Below are 21289 nucleotides of genomic sequence, written 5' to 3'. Positions count from 1 at the left end.
CAAACTGATGGTGGCACAGAATTCAAACCTCTAGTTCCTTATTTTACTAAGCTAGGTATAGACCATAGACTTACTTGTCCTCACACACACCATCAAAATGGTAGTGTTGAGAGGAAACATCGCCATATAGTTGAAACTGGTTTATCTCTCTTGGCCTATGCTAACATGCCTAATTCTTATTGGGACCATGCTTTTCTTACTGCTGTTTTTCTCATAAACAGGCTTCCTACTCGAGTTCTTGATAACATTAGTCCTTATCACAAACTGTTCAAAGTTCCAGCAGATTATAGTATCCTTAGGGTGTTTGGAAGTGCATGCTACCCCCATCTCAGACCTTACAATTCATCTAAGTTGTCCTTCAGGTCTAGAGAGTGTGTTTTTCTTGGCTATTCTTCCTCTCGCCAGGGTTACAAGTGTCTATCTAGTGATGGCAAAATCTACATCTCCAAAGATGTGAGGTTTAATGAGTTTAAATTTTCATATTCAACTTTGTTTAGTTCTGCTGCTGTAATGTCTAGCTGTTCAGGAATCTCTTCTACTATTCCTGTTATTGCTTCAGTTCCTCTTGAGCAGCAACCCCTCTTTGCAGCAGCTCCTGCTTCTCCTGCAGCTACTGGTTCTTCTCACCCTATACAAGAGGCTACTGCAGAAGCAGTTGCAGCTCCTGGTTCTTCTCCTGAGCATGAAGGTTCTTCAGTTCCTCAGTCTCCTGTTTCAGAATCTGCTGCAGTCACACCTAATGCTTCTCCTCCAGCATCAAATTCCTCTCCTGTACCTCCAGTAGTTAATGCTCATCCTATGCAGACTAGGTCTAAGTCTGGTATTGTTATGCCAAGACTTTTTCCCACTCTATTACTTGCACAAACTGAGCCTACAACTACAAGGAATGCTTTAAAGGATCCTAAGTGGCTAGCAGCCATGAAATCAGAGTATGAAGCACTCATGGCCAACAATACTTGGACTTTGGTTTCTCTTCCACAGGGGAGACATCCTATAGGGTGTAAATGGGTGTTTAGGATTAAGGAAAATCCTAATGGATCAGTCAATAGATACAAAGCTCGCCTTGTGGCTAAAGGATATCATCAAGTAAAGGGGTTTGATTATGCTGAAACCTTTTCTCCTGTGGTAAAACCAATCACTATTAGGTTGATTCTTAGCTTGGCTGTCTCCAAACAGTGGCATATACATCAACTAGATGTGAACAATGCCTTTCTTCATGGTGCTTTGCAAGAAGAGGTTTACATGCAACAACCCACTGGTTTTCAGAATTCAGACAAGTCCCTTGTGTGCAAACTTAATAAAGCTTTATATGGACTCAAGCAGGCTCCTCGAGCTTGGTTTGATAGATTGAAGGCAGCTTTGGTTAAGTATGGGTTTAAGGCTAGTTGCTGTGATCCTTCCTTGTTTACCTTTCACAACAAGTCCAATGTGATCTATATTCTTGTATATGTGGATGACATAATCATCACAGGAAATTTCTTGCCTTTTATTCAAGAGGTAGTTCAGAAACTTAATTCAGAGTTTGCTTTGAAGCAGTTGGGTCAGTTGGACTATTTTCTAGGTGTTCAAGTACACCACTTGCAAGATAGATCACTCCTCTTAACTCAGTCCAAATACATAGGGGATCTCCTTGAGAGGGCTGACATGGCTGAGGCTAAAGGAATTTCTACACATATGGTTGGTGGTTCCAAATTGAGCAGACATGGGGGAGACTACTTTGAAGACCCTACACTCTACAGGTCCATTGTGGGGGCTTTGCAATATGCAACTCTCACCAGACCTGAAATTAGTTTTGCTGTCAATAAGGTTTGCCAGTTTCTCAGTCAGCCTCTACAAGACCATTGGAAGGCTGTCAAAAGGATACTTAGGTATCTAAAGGGAACTATTCATCATGGCCTGCATATTAAGCCTTGTTCCTTACATACTCCAGTGCCATTGACTGCATATTGTGATGCAGATTGGGGCTCTGACCCTGATGACAGAAGGTCAACCTCAGGTTCCTGTGTTTTCTTTGGACCAAATCTTGTCTCCTGGACCTCTAAAAAGCAAACACTGGTTGCCAGATCCAGTACTGAAGCAGAGTACCGCAGTCTGGCCAACACTTCTGCTGAGTTGCTATGGATTCAATCATTGCTTCATGAGCTTCATGTTCCATTCATGACTCCAAGAATCTTATGTGATAATATGGGAGCGGTTGCTTTGACCCATAATCCAGTGCTTCACACTAGGACAAAGCACATGGAACTAGATATTTTCTTTGTCAGGGAAAAAGTTCTGAATCAGTCTCTTTTTGCTCATCATGTACCTTCTGTTGATCAGCTTGCGGATATCTTCACTAAAGCCCTCTCCTACTCGATTTGAAGCACTTGAACCAAACTCAATGTGGCTGAGAAACTTGTTTCTCACCCACCTTGAGTTTGAGGGGGTATATTAGAGTATAGTATATAGTCAGATATAGTTTCTTTTATGGAGTTAGTTACTCTAGTAATTAGCTTAGCTGTCAAGTTAGTTATCTTAGCTGTTAAGCTTAGCTGTCAAAGCTGAGCTGGCATAACAGAATTAGTTAGCTTCTTATGCAAGCTTGTAATTCTCTATAAATAGAGAGATCTTCAATTGTACTCTTCAGTTTTACAATCAATGAAATTCAGTTAAACATTTTCAATAGGTTTTGATTATATAGAAAGTTATTAAACGGTTTACGTCTACCGAAGTCTTATACTTGTATAACTTGATCCCTCCCTCATTATGTGTGTGTGTCTAGTGGAAAGGCCCTTTTTGAGCGAGTAAGTGGGATAAATCTTGACCATACAACACTAGCATACATTGGTGGTTATTAGGTAGGCCTAACTCAACCCAAAAGCTAGCTCAAGAGTTGAGGTTTGCACAACCATATATAAGCACTTGATTGGCCACATCTCTAGCTAATGTGGGACTCTAACACACCCCCTCACGCCCAAAGTTGGTCTTCTGGAGCGTGGAATGAAACGGGTGGCCCAAATATGAGAGATCTCCACAACAAATGGATCTAGGATAGGCTCTGATACCATATTAGGTAGGCCTAACTCAATCCAAAAGCTAGCTCAAGAGTTGAGGTCTTGAGGATTGCTCTACCATTCATAAGAGTTTGATTGGCCACATCTCTAGCCAATGTGAGATTCTAACACACCCAGTTAACATCAACGGGTGGCCCAAATATGAGAGGTCTCCATAACAATTGATTTAGGATAGGCTCTAATACCATATTAGAATTGGAGAGGCCTAAAGCTAGCTCAAGAGTTGAGGTTTGCACTACCATATATGAGCACTTGATTGGCCACATCTCTAGCCAATGTGGGACTCTAACAGTGGTCAAGATTAAAACTAATTTAATGGTCACATGACCACTTAAAAGTCTCACATGAGTATTCATCAATTCATGGTTATATCTATTGGTTAATATTTACTCCTATAACTCTCATAAAAGAGGTTCTCTCATCTAATACATCCCTTATATATATTATATATATATATGTGTATATATATATATATATATATATATATATATATATATCAAGTTACACTAGTATAATGCTTTAGTATTCTTTTGTGTTCTTGTGTAAATCATGTCTGTTCTTTTTCGCCACTTCATAAAAAATATCATTTCTGTACACTATTATGATCAAGAAATAATATTCAGTACATTCCTCCGAAGTCTTTAACAACATATTAAATATATTATTATTTCATTTCTTCCAGAGCTTTACAAGCCTTGGCTGTCAATATTGATCCAATTCCTAAAGATATCACAGAGCAATTTGGACTGTTAAGTCTTCGTGATGTAAGCATCTCTAACTTTTGGAATTCTTTATTCTACTGATGAAGTCTACCTGCCATATGAAAACCTGACTATTGCCATCTACTTGTCAGTATAGAATTTAATTCATGACGGACATTATTATTCACTCCTATATTCTGCATATATCATGAGTGAAGAAGTTTCTAGCAGACTGTTGAGTTAAAAATTGTCAAGGTCCAAGGACCCATGAATCATTTATATATCTCTAGCACTCTGTGCTATATTTAAGTTGAAAGGAGAAGAAATGAAATTTTATTTCTTATCTCAAATTACAATAGTTGGTTACATTATATAGAGTAAGTCTCTCCTAATTAAGAAAATAATTACAAAGAATAAAATCTGTACAAATCTCCTAATTGCACTTGTAGTAATTACATAAATAAGGAAATATATTGTTAGGATTCTATATATTAGAGATTTAGTTTATTTTAATTTAGGAATCTATCTTTTTATTTAGAGTCTATCTTTATAGTATCTTTTATATTAGGATGTTATCTTTTATTCTAGTAGTATATCTTCTTTATTTCTTAAGGATGAAGTTATTGATATTAGAATTAGTTCTTATATTAAGATTGGGCAGGTTCTCCTTCTGATAGGAGATCCACCTCTGGTTATTGTGTTTTTCTTGGTGATAACTTAATTTCCTGGAAGAGTAAGAAACAAAGTAGAGTAAGAAACAAAGTGTAGTGGCAAGATCAACTGCGGAGGCTGAATATAGAGCCATGGCTGCAGCTACTTGTGAACTTATATGGCTCAAACAGTTGCTTCATGACTTGAGGTTTGGGGATGTCTCAAAGATGACACTTATTTGTGACAATCAGGCAGCCTTACATATTGCCTCAAACCCAGTGTTCCATGAGAAGACCAAACACATTGAGATTGATTGTCATTTCATCAGAGAAGATTTTATCTGGAGACATCAGCACTAGATTAGTCAATTCAAATGATCAGTTAGCTGATATTTTTACTAAGTCTTTGAGAGGTCCTCAAGTTAATTATATTTCTAACAAGCTTGGTGCATATGACATATATGCTCCAGCATGAGGGGAGTGTTAGATATCTTGTAAATAAGTAGAATATCTTCTGCTAATTTTGAATAGGTAGCATAATCATGTAATTAGAAAAATAAGATATTTTTGTTGAAAACTGTAAATGAGAAAACTGATTAACATTGATTTGTAAAAGCTACAGATTCAAGAGATTACATAATAAAGTGGTGACTCAAAAAAGTCCCACTTTGCCAAGATTAGCAAGTGCACAAGTGCATATATAATAAAGAACACACACAGCCATAGCCTTAAGCCTAAGGTTTTGTGGTGGTGTGTGGTTCTAACATGGTATCAGAGCTGGTCTGATCCAAGCCATGACTTCCGCTTCCCAAAAAAAAAAAACTTGAAAGAAAAAAAAACGTAAAATAAAAAAGCAAAAATGGCAGTCCCATTTGCGCAAGCCAAGACCTCAGACTCAGACGAAGGAGCACAAGTCCAAGGAACTCCGATGTTCCCGCTAGAGTACTAGCCCAGACAAAGAAAGTCGAAAGGCAGACTCAGACGAAGGAGCACAAGTCCGACGACCACTGATGATCCAGCTGGAGTGCAAGGCAAAGGCAAAAAAAAAAATGGAGTCCCAATTGAGGGGGAGTGATAGAGATAATAAAGTGGTGACTCAAAGAAGTCCCACATTGCCAAGATTAGCAAGTGCACAAGTGCATATATAATAAAGAACACACACACCCATAGCCTTAAGCCTAAGGTTTTGTGGTGATGTGTGGTTCTAACTTAGGATTTCTAACAATTTTATATTTATTGTACCTTTATGGTACCTATTATATATAATGAACTCCGCTGTGTAGTTCACACACATGGATTGACCAAATTTCTCGTCTCTTTTCTTGTCATTCAACAGTCTCTTTGCCTAAGTAAAAACTGCAGATTCATTACTATTTTCTGAATCTTTATTGTCATTTGTTTCTGCAAATTTTCACTGACATTTTCAATTCTTTAACCATAACAATACAGGCATACTTTGGAATTCACAAACCGAAGGATATAAATGAAGCTGATTTGGCCCGCAAGAGAATTATATTTGATGAATTTTTTTACCTCCAGGTGAACTTATCCTATATCAGCAAGCTCACGTTTGGTTTCATGATTTCATATGTGAAATTTCTTTTGATTATCTATTTTAAATTTTTCTGCAACCATTGTTCTTTGTATGGATAGTTTCCTTTTACTTACAGTTTTAACAAGATGTATTTAATTTAGTTCACTTATTGTAGCTTAGCTCATTGTCTAGATTTTAAGTTCAGCATTGTTTCTTTTAAAATGTTCACCTAAATTTAGATGATATGGACACCTTTTAAGCATAAATTTATTCTTTGTATGTTCTTGAGTTCTTGGTTCTTCTGAATTATACCTCGGCAAATTGTATGGCGGGCATGTGCAGTAATTGTTTGACTTTTCTACTGCAGTTTATCGCTCTGTATATTTGCTTCAGTATTTACTTGTGATAATTTATTGCTCTCTTAATATGCTTCAATTCTTTTTTTATTTGACCCAACTCTACGTTTTTACTGTCTTTTGTCAGTTAGGACGCTTATTCCAAATGCTTGAAGGTCTTGGTACACAAATAGAGAAGGATGGATTGCTAGATAAGTATAGAAGACCAGAAAATAATGCTGTGTGTACAGAGGAATGGTCCTGTCTCACCAAGAAAGTTTTGGAGCTCCTTCCATACACTCTTACTTCTAGTCAACTGCAAGCTGTTTCAGAAATTATTTGGGATTTGAAAAGGCCAGTTCCTATGAATCGGTTACTGCAGGTTTTGATTTTGCTTTTATTAATTATTAGTATTTCTTTATTATTTTCATATTCATATACTATTGCATCCTCTTCTAATTGCTTCTTGTTCCATGTACTTTCTACCCATAAAATAAGTAATGCAATTAGGCGTTATGAAACAAATCCCTCAAGCATGAAACACCTATTCAATTGAACTTTTTCAAATACTTCTGTGTGAGAATTTTAACATCACCCCCCGTTCAAAACTCCAGATCTTTCAAGATGGTCTTCAAGATTAGATAACCAACCATTTTGTCTTTTGGGATTATAGAAGAATATGATTAAGATAAAAGTTCTAGAGTACATAGTGATTGGATGATCAGTGATCGTCCTAAAAAATAAATCAAACAAAAGAGAACCAACAAAAAAAAGTGAATGAACCTTTTATTTTTGATGAGATAAATCTGAAATGATGCATTTCCTCAATTGCACAATCTAGCCTTTTCCTTTATAGTTTTTTTCAACCTTGGATAGCAGAGTGTAGCACCCGCGAAAATGCCATAGATTCTATTGCTGCCATAGATCCTGTGTTTGTTCCTAAGTCTCTCATAGTTGCCTTATCACATGCTGGTTGGCAGCAAGCTATGGAGGAGGAAATGCTGGCCCTTGCCCTGAATGGGACTTGGAATTTAGTTCCTTTACCTGAGGGGAAACGTACTGTTTGGCGTAAGTGGGTTTATACTACTAAAGTAAGCCCTGATAGTTCTATGGCTCGCTTCAAAGCTCGGTTGGTTGCCATGGGATATGCATAAGACTATGGGGTCGACTACACTGATGCTTTCTCCCCTGTTGCTAAATTATCCTCTGTTCACATTGTCATTTCTCTTACTGCTACTAATCATTAGCTTTTGTTCCAGTTTGATTGAAAAATGCATTTTTACATGGTAATTTATAAGATGAGAGATACATGAAGTAACCACCTGGGTTTGTCGCTCTGAGGGATTATGACAAAGTGTGTCGACTAAAGAAGTCATTGTACGGCCTAAAGCGATCCAGGTCCTTGAAGATTCAATGTTGTTGTTATGGAGTTAGGCTTATGAAGAAGTGAGATTTATCACACTATTAAAGGCTGCATTAATTAGTTGTTTATGTTGATACTTGATAGTTTTTGGAAGTGATTGTGAAGGAATTGACAACTTGAAGACTTTTCTTCCGACTAAATTTCAAACCAAAGATCTTGGGATTTTGAAATATTTTTTGGGCATTGAAGTTATGTGCTAGAAGAATGGGATTCTGATATCGCAAATGAAGTATGCTCTGAATCTGTTAGCTCAGACTGGTCTTATGGAATCTAAACTCTTCGAATTTGGGTTAGGCCTAACTCTACCCTAAAAGTTAGCTTAAGGGGTGGGGGTTGCTCTACCCTTTATAAGGATTATTTTGCCTATATCTCTAGTCAATGTGAGACCCCTATGGAACCAGGAATTAACCGTGCATTAGGAGTTCCTTTCTCTAAACCACATAAATATAGAAGATTGGTCTGTAAGCTATACTACATGACAGCCACCAGGCCATATATTGCTTTCTTTTTTACTGTTGTAAGTCAGTTTATGTCCTCTCTTACTCACAACTCACATTGGGAAACACTGATTTGCATTGTTAAGTATTTGAAGAAATCCCTAGGAAGAGGTATCGTATACAAGAATCATGGACATGAGAGTGGAGACATTTTCAGATGTTGATTGGGCAGGATCTCCTTTAGATAGAAAATCCACCATTGGCTGTTGTGTACTTTTGGAAGGTAATTTAATATCATGGAAAAGCAAGAAGCAAAATGTGATGACACAATCAAGTGCTAAGCTGAATATCGGGCGATGACTCAAAATACCTGTGAACTTATGTGGTTTGGGGAGATCTTTAGAGCTGCGAATTGAGAGCATGTGCGATGAAACTTTGGTGTGATAATCGGGCTGCCATACATATCTCATCAAATCCTTTTTTAATGAAAGAAATAAACATATTGTGGTGGATTGTCGTCGTTTCATCCGTGAGAAGCTTCAACAGAACCTTCCTATGTTAGGACAAGTGATTAGCTTGCAAATGTGTTTACAAAGTCTTTGAATGGGGTGCTAATGATTTTATTTGTAAGAAGCTGAGGATGATTAATACCTATGCTCCAACTCAAGGGGAGTATTAGGACTAAGGGTTATGTTTTGACTTTAGAGTTAGGGTTAGACGTTGATAGGAACAGGATATTAAGGAATATTTATACAAACTCTGGATGTTCGAGAGCCAGTTCTCTCCTAGTAATTCTGGAATTCAAGAGCCAGACCTCTCCCACTATAATACACAACTTCTGAATATCCTTCAGTTCAGACCCAACCCCTAATATATAACTACTGCTATCTAATTTAAATTCAACCTATAACAGTTACTAACTGCTGTAATAATAAACTACCCAACTAATAATTAAATAGTAACTTCCTAACTGCTTCCACTGTTCATGCGCGCTACTGTTCACTCGCACTGTTCCTACGCGCCGTGTTGGCTGCCGCTGCTCCTTGCTGTCCAGAATCTGATGGGTCGCATCCTATCAGACATAGAGTCTATGAGCCAAACCATATATACCTTAAGGTCATACTATGTACTACACCTTGTACTTCACTCTTAACCTAATATTTTATATATGAGGGAGGCTGCACCTAGCAGTGTATCCCATTAAACTATCTCACTCTCTCTCTTAACCTTCTTCTCTTTCTACAGACATCATGTCATACTCATCTCATGTTATCCTGTGACATTTACAGGGTGATGTTGGATGCGGGAAAACTGTTGTAGCTTTTCTGGCATGCATGGAGGTTCTCGGATCTGGCTATCAGGTAGATATCTTTTTTTTCTTCTTTTAACACCGTGTTAGTTTTTCTTTCCAATACCTTGATGGATATTAATATCAGTTTTTGTTGTCTAATGATTAGGCTGCTTTCATGGTTCCAACTGAGTTGCTTGCAATCCAACATTATGAACATTTGCTTAATTTGCTTGAAAACTTGGATGAGGTCGAGTTCAAGCCAACTGTCGCTTTACTTACTGGTTCAACTCCACTAAAACAATCGCGGATTATTCGTAAGGTATGAATTAAGGTCGAATTATTTTGTGTGTATTCACATGAGAAATTTTATAAGAATATATACATGAGTGGAATAATAAAGTCCCTTAAGTTTTGGCATTTAAAACAACTCACCCCCCCCCCCCAGAAACATATAAGAAGTTTTCTCCTCGTATGACTTGCGTAAATTGAAAATTATTTTTATGTTCAAAATTATGATGTCAAATAGATCAATAAAATTTTCAAATCAATTAGACTAGGGTTTCAGTATTTTATTCTCTGGCGGATAGCGGGAATCTATTGTGGATATTAATTCAAATATTAAATCTAGCTAATAGATAGTGATATAGTGCTATTAGATAGAGGCTAGAATAAAAGATAATAATTGAATTAGTTATTATGATAAGAAGTTATCTTTTAGTTATCTTCTAGTAAGTTATGTCTTTTATATAAGACATGTATTGCTTTCGTTTTTAATTAAGTCAATAATATATTTTCCCTCAATCTCTCTCTCTACTCTTTCACGTTATTCTCTATTTTCTCCAACAACTTGGTATCTAGAGCACGTTCCGATTCTTGAACCTGCGGGTCGTGAAGATTGAAGCTGCGTGTTTCAATCTTGTTTAAACGGAGCCAAACACAACCTCTGATCGAAGCTGCGAGTTTCGAGGCCTGTGATAGGTTTGGTGGTTTAGGGTTGCTGTGAAACTGTGTGTCTCAAATCTATTTGGCTCGGTTTTGTTGAAGTGCGATTCTGCAAGTCTCGTCCTTCATCAGAATTGTGATTCTGCGATTCTGAACTTAGTGGAAGCTGCGAGTTTCAGAGGTTCCTCCCCTACACGCTGTGAATCTCGATTTTGATCAAGAAACCGAAACCCTCACGATGGCAAGCAACAATCTGCCGGGAGTAAATCTCCCAGTTTTAACTGATAAGAATTGGGATCGATGGAATTCTCAGATGAAAGTTCTATTTGGGTTTCAAGATGTTCTTGATGTTATAGAGAATGGGTTTCAACCACTAACCCAAGACATGACTGAAGAACAGAAGGCTCTTCATAACGATATGAAGAAGAAGGATTGTAAGGCGATGTTTCTCATTCATCAATGCGTGGATGATACGCATTTTGAGAAAATAGAAAATGCATCTTCAGCAAAGGAGATGTGGGACATTATACAGAAAGTTCATAGTGGCAGTGACAAGGTAAAGAAGGTAAAGTTGCAAACTCTTCGAAGACAGTATGAAGGTCTTCAGATGGAGGAGAATGAAAAGGTTGGTGAATACTTCACCAAGATCCTAACCACTGTCAATTTAATGAAGGCCTGTGGAGAAAAGATCACTGATGTGATGGTGATAGAGAAAATCATGAGGTCCTTGGCTCCCAAATTTGACTACATCGTAGTGGCAATTGAGGAATCTAAAGATGTGGACAACATGAAGATAGAAGAGTTGCAGAGTTCATTGGAAGCACATGAGATGCGCCTTGCTGATCGTAATTCTGTGAAAGTTGCAGAACAAGCTTTGAAGGTTGGTCTGGACAATCATGATGGCAAAAAGAAGAAGTGGACAGGCAAAGGAAAGTCCGACAACAAGTCAAAGTGGTCTCAAGATAATTCTGACAAGCCAGAACCGTCCAAAAGGAGAGGTGAATCTGCAAAGAATGGTGGCAATCAGAGGAAGACTGATAAGAAGAATGTTGAATGGTACAAGTGTCACAAGATGGGACACTACTCCTATGAGTGTCGTGCTGGTAAACCAAAACAGCAGAAGAATGCAGACAAGGAAGCTTATGCAACAAGGGAAGATTCTGATGAAGATCCTATAATGCTAATGGTCACAACAATGAATTCAACAGTGAGTGCTGAAACTGATGAGATATGGTACCTAGACTCAGGCTGTTCCAATCACATGACCAGCCACAATGAATGGTTGGTAGATCTGGACAAGACGAGGACTGGCAGAGTAAAATTTGCTGATAACAGGACACTTCAGATAAAAGGGAAAGGAGATGTAGTCATTCCAAGGAAGAATGGTAAAACTGCGGTTATCAAAGATGTTTTCTATGTTCCAGAGTTAAAGTGCAATTTGATGAGTATTGGTCAGCTAGTGGAGAAAGGGTACAACTTTGACACGAAGAATAGGTAGTTTCATCTGTATGATCCTGAGGAAAGGCTAGTTCTGAAAGCTAATCTCACAAAGAACAAAACCTTTCAGGTCAATATGAAAGCTGCTGAAATTAAATGTTTTGCTGCACAAGAACCTGAAGAAGAATGTTGGACTTGGCACTCCAGGTATGGTCACTTGAACTTTAAAAGTTTGCATCAGTTAGGTGTCAAACACATGGTGTCCGGTTTGCCTGTTACTGCATTGCCTGAGAAAGTTTGTGAGGTTTGTATGGCTGGGAAACAAACCAGAAATTCTTTTCAGTCACAACTAGGAATGAGAGCTAAAGACATTCTAGAAGTTGAGCATTCTGATCTGTGTGGGCCATTTGAGGTTCCTTCATTAGGAGGAAACAAGTATTTCATGAGTTTTGTTGATGAGTACAGCAGGATGTTGTGGGTATATCTTATCAAGCAGAAGAGTGAAGCATTCTCAACATTTGTGAACTTTAAAGCTGCAGTTGAAAGGCAAAGTGGGAAGCTTCTTAAAACACTCAGAACTGATGGAGGAGGAGAGTACACTTCCAAGGAGTTCGCTGATTTTTGTTTGAAATGTGGTGTGCAACATGAAGTTACAGCCCCTTATACCCCACAACACAATGGTCTAGCAGAGAGAAGAAACAGAACCATCCTCAACATGACAAGGAGCATGCTGAAGGAGAAATTTCTGCCTCAGTTTTTGGGGAGAAGCAGTGGCAGTAGCTGCTTATATTCTTAACAGATGTCCAACAAAGAGGCTTCCAGAACAGGTTCCTGAGGAAATTTGGACTGGAAGTAAACCCAAGGTTAGTCATTTGAGGATTTTTGGTTCACTTTGTTATAAGCACGTTCCAGATCAAAGGAGAAGCAAGCTACAAGACAAGAGTGAAGCAATGATCTTAGTTGGATATCATCCAACTGGTGCGTACAAGCTGTATGATCCAACAAGAAAGAAGATGACTTTCAGCAGAGATGTCATGGTGCTTGAGAAAGAGCACTGGGACTGGAAGGAGAACAGAAGCAGTCTTAGAAGATTTGGACTTGATGTTCTGGGTGAGAACAGTAATTCTGCACCTTTATCACATGTCCACCAAACTAATTCTGAGGCTTTACCACATGATGATCAGGCTGATTCAGATGGTTCTGCAGACCATGTTCCAAGACCTCAAAGGCAGAGGAATAGGCCTGAAAGATATAGTGAGTATCAGACAGTCCCTGACCATGCAGTTAATGATGAAGGCGATCTGATTCACTTTGCTTTGATGGCTGACGCTGAGCCATTGCATGTGGAGGAAGCTCTTGCAAAACCAGTTTGGAAGGCTGCTATGATTGATGAGTTGAAAGCAATTGAGAAAAATCAGACCTGGTCTCTGGTCCATTTACCTCCAAATAAGCACAAAATTGGGGTTAAATGGGTGTTCAAACAGAAGTTAAATCCTGATGGTTCTATTGCTAGGCACAAGGCAAGGCTTGTGGCTAGAGGTTTTCTACAAAAACCTGGGCTGGATTATTCTGAGGTTTTCGCACCGGTGGCAAGGATAGAAACCATAAGACTAGTGGTTTCCATTGCTAGTGCGAGAAACTGGCCTATTTTTCAGCTTGATGTGAAATCTGCATTTCTGAATGGACCTTTGGAAGAAGAGGTTTATGTGAGTCAGCCTCCTGGATTTGAGATACAAGGAAAAGAGAACATGGTTTTCAAGCTCAGCAAAGCCTTATATAGCTTGAAGCAGGCCCCACGAGCATGGAATAAGAGAATTGATGGTTTCCTCCTTCAACTCAAGTTTCATAGGTGTTCTGTGGAGTATGGTGTATATGTCAGAAAGAGTCATGGAGACACTGGTTTGCTACTCATCTGCCTATATGTAGATGATTTGTTGATAACTGGGTCAGATCCTAAAGAACTTGATGAGCTGAAGCAGATTCTGAAGTCTGAATTTGAGATGTCAGATTTAGGAAAGCTAAGTTACTTCCTGGGCATGCAATTCGAGTATACTGCAGCAGGAATTTTCATGTACCAGCAGAAGTACATCAAAGACATACTGAAGAGGTTCAACATGGGGAATTGTCATCCAGTAACAACTCCATCTGAAGTGAATATCAAGTTGAGGAGGGATGATGAAGGGGATGTTGATGCGTCTCTGTACAAGCAACTTGTTGGTTCACTCAGATTTTTGTGCAACTCAAGGCCTGATATTTCCTATGGTGTAGGACTCATTAGCAAGTTCATGTGTGCACCTAAGAAATCACATTTGGCTGCTGCCAAAAGAATTTTGCGGTATCTGCAGGGTACTACAGATTATGGAATATTGTTTCCAAGGCAGAAGAAGCTTGGAAAGGAGCTGGAACTGGTTGGCTACACAGATTCTGACTATAGTGGCGACTTGGATGACAGGAAAAGTACTTCTGGGTACTTGTTTCAGCTGCATGGAGCTCCAATCTCTTGGACCTCAAAGAAGCAACCTGTCATAGCTCTTTCCTCATGTGAAGCTGAATACATAGCAGGGTCCTTTGCTGCCTGCCAGGCTGTTTGGCTTGAAGAACTGTTAAAAGAAATGGGTTTTGTGACTAAGAAGCCAATGGAGCTGATGGTTGACAACATCTCAGCGATTAGTCTTGCTAAAAATCCAATTTCTCATGGAAGAAGTAAGCACATTGAAGTCAGATTTCACTTTCTGCGTGAACAAGTGAATGGAGGGAAGCTGGAGCTGGTGTAGTGCCCCACTGATGAGCAGAAGGCAGATATCTTCACCAAACCTTTCAAGACTGGAAGATTTGTGATTTTAAGGAAAGAGATAGGTGTAGTATCTCTTGGGTATTTGAATTAAGGGGGAGTATTGTGGATATTAATTCAAATATTAAATCTAGCTAATAGATAGTGATATAGTGGTATTAGATAGAGGCTAGAATAAAAGATAATAACCGAATTAGTTATTATGATAAGAAGTTATCTTTTAGTTATCTTCTAGTAAGTTATGTCTTTTATATAAGACATGTATTGCTTTCGTTTTTAATTAAGTCAATAATATATTTTCCCTCAATCTCTCTCTCTACTCTTTCACGTTATTCTCTATTTTCTCCAACAGAATCAAACCAGCGTCTTCTCCACACAGTACCAATGAGCGGGGGAGGTTGAAGAGACTGATAGATGATAGGTAGGTGTGTGGGAAATCAAGAGAAGTGACAAATGAGACTCTTAATGGATTTTTCCATTTTCATCCTTTTGTATGGGGCCAGCCAGCCCATTCTTATAGCATTCAAGGAAAGATAAATGTCCATTAGTAGCTAAATATTGTACAAACCCCATTCAATAGAAAATGTTATTCTGAGATTCAAGTATATCATCCTCTGGATCCAAAAATTTCTTTACCCTCTATAATCTGTGACAATCTAAGTGCTGTTTCTCTGGCCCACACCCTGTTGCCGCATGTCTGCACAAAGCACATGGAGTTAGACCTTTTCTTTGTCCGTGTGAAGAACGTCCTTCAAAGCAGCTTTCTGTTCAGCACTACCAGGAGACCTACAGCTTGTAGATGCACTTACTAAGCCCTTCATCTTCCAGGTTCATGGCACTTCGGTCCAAGCTTGGCATGTGTGCTCTATCTTCCTCACCCAGATAAGCTTGAGAGGGGTTAGAGTATATGCATAAGATACACATCCATACACTGGATCCTTGCTAGACAGAGTAGTTATGCTACTGTTAGAGTTAATTGGTGTTGTTAGGGTTGTAGCTGTGCTAATCTCAGCCACACTATACATGATAATATAATCTTTCATTCACATCAATGAGAATCAGATTGTATTCATGAAATCTTCTTGAGGTTGAGGGGGTAGTATTGGAGTAGTGTACACCCAGCTGTAGTGGATCACAACTCTTGTAATCTATTACAATTAGTTATGGCTGTTTAGCTTTTAGGATTGAGTTATGAGGAGTTAGGCTTAGCTACAGTCTATAAATGCGATGTAACCATTCACTGTTAATAAATGAGACTTATAATATTTTTTCTCCAAAATCTTACAAATCCAATATTGTGACATTCTTATAATTTTAAGCGTGTTATGATGTTTCAGGGTATCCAGACTGGAGAAATTTCAATGGTCATAGGAACCCATAGTTTGATAGCAGAAAGTGTGGAATTTTTAGCCTTACGCATTGCTGTGGTGGATGAGCAGCATCGCTTTGGTGTGATTCAAAGAGGAAGATTTAACAGTAAGGTGGTTCACATTTCTCTTTTCAGGATTTTAATATGGTTATGGTTATATTATGTAAAGCAGCAGCGATGGACTCTCTTAGTTACGCATCAAGTTTGAGCTGTATCAAAGTCATGAACATGATAAAGGAAGATACTAGATAGAAAGGAGCGCAGATTAGGATAAGATACTACCAAAAAGGGAATCAATGGTTTTTATGACAAAGGATATTTCCATTCCATTTGCATATATGATATATCACTTGGAGACTCTCCTACACGTGTTGTATATTATTGTGGCTATATTGACATCACGGAATGGAATGACTGCTTCTAGGTTTATGCATGTAGTTTTGTTTAAAGTTATATACGTGATATGCATGGTTTTACTATTAGTAATTGTCAAGAACTATTTGCCCAGTTAAGAGTCGAGAATTTTTCTGTTGGGTAGATTTAGCAAAGTGTCCACAACTGTGGCTTTTAATTTTAAGTTTATCTTCTTTGCCACTGCAATTAGATTTAACGAATGACTTATGTTTCTTATTCCTGGAAGTGATGTCTTCATTTCCCTCTATCTTTTTTAACTGAATTTTTAATAATATTGTTGTGGCCTCCTAACTTTTGTCGCAGTTATTTTGTACTTCTTCAATTTCCAGTGTGGAAGATGCCGTTACAGATAGGCCCTCAAGGAATGATGCATATATGGCTCCACATGTTCTTGCTATGTCTGCTACTCCCATCCCAAGGACACTTGCACTTGCTTTATATGGGGATATGTCACTGACACAGGTACTTAATTTTGAGATCTTAGAATAAAAAGAGATATGGCCAAAGTAGTCCTGATAAAACTTGGGCACTCTCAACTCTTGAGCTAGCTTTTGGGTTGTGTTATACATAATCTGAATTTTAAGATAGTATCAGAGTCTCATAGATTCGATATTGAACCCAAAATTCCACTTTTATTGTTAACCCCTAGTTGCCTTCATTCAGCCACCCCTGAAAGCCACACTAGGCTGTGTTCATTGTAGTTCTACAAACACAACGCTTCAGATGTCCAATCTTGGGTGTGCTGGGGCTGTTACGATCCCATGTCATGTAGAGATATTGCCGAAGTAGTCTAATTTATGGATACTAGAAAACGAGCAAATGAACAGAGAAAGAAGTCTATATTAATTTCAAGTATTGGGCATGGACTAGAGAAATTTAGGACCCAGGTATATGTTATATAGAATTGATGACACGAAGAAGAAAAAAAATATGCCTTAATTTTTTCATTCCTGATATTTCATTTGTGGTTCTATTATCAAAATAACTATTGCAAAAAAGATAATAGAAACTTTAAAAAAACTTTGGAAGAGATTTTATGTTTATTGCTTCACTTTGTCCTACTGTTGCCATTTTTCAGAATTCAGGTTGTAAAATTATTTTCAGTTGCAAATGCTTACTTTTTCACCTATTCCTATCACAGATAACTGACTTACCTCCAGGAAGAATTCCTGTTCAAACATATACCATTGAAGGAAATGACAAAGGATTCGAGGATGTCTACAAGGTGACAGTCCTTTCAAAAATGTTCTTAATCATATCTTTATCATTTTTCTATCTGTAGGGTTTGGTGTTTTATTTTGGATAATTGACCTCAAGTTTCTAATTTAAGAAATGAAATCTAGATGATGGAGCTCTTAAATATACCTCTGTATGACATGGTGCTTATATGTATTTATTAAATGAAAATATCAAGCCTTTGTATCACTCACATAAACAATACGACGTTTTATGTTGGATTCCTCATTTCTTTCTACCTTTTAATGTCAATGAATTTAGTTTTGTTGTCATGTCCCTAAGCATTAACGTAGTGTTAGAAAGAGGAGAAATATATTTTATGTAATAGAACATTATCATGAAAAAGATTTTTTTTTTATATATATCATAAAAAAAGTTATCAAAAGTATTGTATAATTAGAGGATACACAACCTATTATATAATGTGGGAAGTTATTAAATATTACTATATAGTAATTAGGATAGTCCTATTGGCTAAATAAGCAATTACTTTTTTGGTGCTCCAAGTGTAGGGTATAAATTTCTTTTCATAGTTCTAGTTTTAGCATTAGTATAAATGGTCATTATTTTGAATTCCGTGGACCCAATCAGTGAATTGTACTTTTTTGTGTTACTTATCTCTTTAACTTTTTCCACCCAATCCCTAATGTGTCAGCATTGTATTAGAGTTGTATGATACACAGTGACCTGTGTCCACTATTTTACAAGCATATTCTGTGAATTGATTAGCTCTCAAATTCGATGTGTACTATTTGCATAAGATTAGAACAGGGATTTGTGATGTACATTTTTTTTAATTTGAAAGGTGTGTTTTTCACAGATGATGATGAATGAGTTGGAAGACGGGGGAAAAGTTTATCTTGTCTACCCAATTATTGAACTCTCTGAGCAGTTGCCTCAGCTTCGTGCTGCTTCTGCAGATTTTGAAGCTATGTCAAACCGGTTTCATGGATACAATTGTGGTTTACTACATGGAAAAATGAAAAGTGATGAAAAAGAAGAAACGTTAAAAAAGTTTAGGACTGGAGAAATGCATATACTACTTGCCACACAAGTAATTGAAATTGGTGTTGACGTTCCAGACGCATCTATGATGGTTGTGTTGAATTCTGAGAGGTTTGGAATTGCCCAATTACACCAACTCAGGGGACGAGTTGGTCGCGGAACACGGCAGTCAAAATGTATACTAGTAGCGTCGACTGCAAGTAGCCTAAATCGTTTGAAAGTACTGGAGCAATCATCAGATGGGTTCCATCTTGCTAATATGGACCTTTTATTGCGTGGACCTGGTGACTTGCTTGGGAAGAAACAATCTGGACATCTTCCTGAGTTTCCTATTACCCGATTGGAAGTTGATGGAAATATTTTACAAGAAGCACACGTTGCGGCACTGGTAAATATTGTTTCCTAACATTCTTTAATAGTTATTTATACGAGTTGTGTGCTAAACATTTGTATGGTTATTTGTTACTTTTAATACATGGCCACTTAAAAATCAGCTTAAATATCACATAAATTTTCTATCCCCTTTTTATGCATTTCATCAGGAGAAGGTGGGGCCTAAAAAATTACTCTGTTTATGTAGATCAAACCAGGCTATATCATACTTCAATTCTTTGGTACTGAGAGAATAATGAAAAATGAAGATGCTCGATTTTAAGTTTTTATCATACAACACCTCATGTATTGATTTTGGAGTACAGCTTGTAATGTAGATAAATGTAATATTGCATTGAAAATGTATTCTGATGGGTGAATTAGGCGATCAAGAGAGATTATAGTTGAAGATGATAGGATGTGTCAGAAGTGACGGGGGTGGTTAAATTGTAACCACATGAAAATTATGTACCCTGAAACATTACTACTCATCTTGGATAGTTCTCGAGTAAGACTTAGAGTTGGGAAGAAAGATCACAAGATTCACACAACTACTTAGAAGAGTTCATCCTTTTAGTAGGAACTCGAGCATTAGATAAAGGGAAGTTATGAATTTATGTTGATTCCTTGTACAGTCATTATAGTTCAGGTTTCTTTATATGCATGTTTTCATAGTCTATTCCCTAATGAGACTAGTAGTGTTGGTTACCTAAGTTGACCTAGAAAATTGGATTTTTCAAATCATGTTAATTAACAATGATTAGGTTGGAATACTGCAGCACATATTGTGAACAGTGATTTGTTGTGTTGTTCCCGGTGGTTTTTACCGACACTTGCAGCTTGTGTTTAAGGTATAGTTTAGGAAATAGTACATTGGTTAGGTCTCAGAAAACTTTTACGGTACATGCATTGTTTATCTTCTTCAGTGTTGATGTGGGATTTGATTCCAAGTTCTAGTGCCCCCACCATAAGAAAATGTACCAGCTGAAATAGTCTTTGCTATATTTCAATAGATCTAATTATAATGTTCTTCCAACAATATAAGTGGATTTGATTTCTCAAAAAGAAATTGCTTTCTCAACAATATCAGTGGATTATCCCTGACTTTATGCTGGGGAAATGTGCTGGTGTGGTTTTCCAATGTTCAGACGATGAGGCCATTCAAGCTTTTGCTGAGCAGATTGGGTCTCGTAGGGCCAGAAACGGGTGTTGAGTGTTTTTTGGGTTTTGGCTCTACCACTTTTGGAGCTTTTCTTGGTTGTTGGTATATGGATACCATCGTTAGGGGTGCGTTGTTTGGGTTTCTTGAAGTGTTTTAGCTAGGGCGGTTCAGCGGTTCTTTGTTGAGCTGGCCGTTTGCTTGGTTTCTTTATTTCCTTTGGCTTTTTAGTTTTCTATTGTTTGGCTTTTCTTGGGTTAGCCTATTTGTTGGGTTTTCTTTTTCAATCTCTTTGTAGATTATGATCTCACTACTATCTATATAATGTTCTTTCATTTAAATTACTACAATATGAATTTCCAATTGTCCAAAATTGATTGTTTGCAGAAAATTTTAAGTGCTTCCCATGATTTGGAGCGATTTCCTGCACTTAAACGGGAGCTTAGCATGAGACAGCCACTTTGCTTGCTAGGTGATTGATTAAGTTTTGATGTGGTATTCAAAAGTTACCATGTTTCATTGTGGTAATTTTGATCATGTAATTAATTTGATGGGCTTTTTTGTTATGTAAACAAGATCTAACCTTTAGGAAGCTGTTTATATCTTTAAAAGTACACATTTTTTTGTCCTGTTTAGGCCATGATGCTTCCTTGTATCCCGTTTGTAGCAATCCTTGTAAATATTTAAAGACATGTAAGATCTTTGTAAGCTTACTCTTGTTTCTTTTCACTTGTATATTTCTTTCTAGTTATTTGATTTCCTTCATGTTTAATAGGTGGCAAGGAAATTGTTGTATTCATGTATAAATCATACTTGAACCGAAGTTGTTACACCCTATAAATACATATCTACTTGATACCCAGATGTGAAAAATCATACCAAATACTGTGGCTCCTAATTGGTCAGATAAAGTGCTGTAATTTGTGTGAACTTTACCTGAAGGTTTGAATTTGGTGTAAAGATTTTAATTAATCGTGACCCAGGACTTTTAATTGCTTGCAGAGTTGTTCATATGAGAATCTGTTAAATGAGTGAATAATAACATCAATTTCCACCGTATTTTTACAGTGCTTACCACAACACAAAATTATGGACAAATTTAATCTCCAGCCCAAGAATATACCAATCACAATGAGCAAG

General features: G+C 37.5%; 1 protein-coding gene across 3 annotated transcripts in view; it reads left to right on the top strand.

Moving 5' to 3' along the window:
• Positions 1-20921, top strand: part of LOC130737646 (ATP-dependent DNA helicase homolog RECG, chloroplastic) — a 35155-nt gene extending 14234 nt beyond the window's left edge. For all 3 annotated transcript variants that reach the window (XM_057589461.1, XM_057589460.1, XM_057589459.1), the window contains exons 8-17: positions 3736-3817; positions 5854-5943; positions 6422-6655; positions 9423-9494; positions 9591-9743; positions 15932-16075; positions 16681-16839; positions 17519-17602; positions 18434-19006; positions 20537-20921. In XM_057589461.1, coding sequence (XP_057445444.1) covers positions 3736-3817; positions 5854-5943; positions 6422-6655; positions 9423-9494; positions 9591-9743; positions 15932-16075; positions 16681-16839; positions 17519-17602; positions 18434-19006; positions 20537-20629 — 1684 coding nt within the window. In that variant the 3' untranslated portion in view covers positions 20630-20921. The remainder of the gene's footprint in view (positions 1-3735; positions 3818-5853; positions 5944-6421; positions 6656-9422; positions 9495-9590; positions 9744-15931; positions 16076-16680; positions 16840-17518; positions 17603-18433; positions 19007-20536) is intronic.
• The last annotated feature ends 368 nt before the right edge of the window (positions 20922-21289 follow it).

This window comes from Lotus japonicus, chromosome 2 (assembly GCF_012489685.1).
Source record: "Lotus japonicus ecotype B-129 chromosome 2, LjGifu_v1.2".
In the NCBI taxonomy this organism is placed as follows: Eukaryota; Viridiplantae; Streptophyta; class Magnoliopsida; order Fabales; family Fabaceae; genus Lotus; species Lotus japonicus.
Note: the sequence above shows the minus strand (reverse complement) of the source record. Positions and strands in the feature narration are given on the sequence as shown.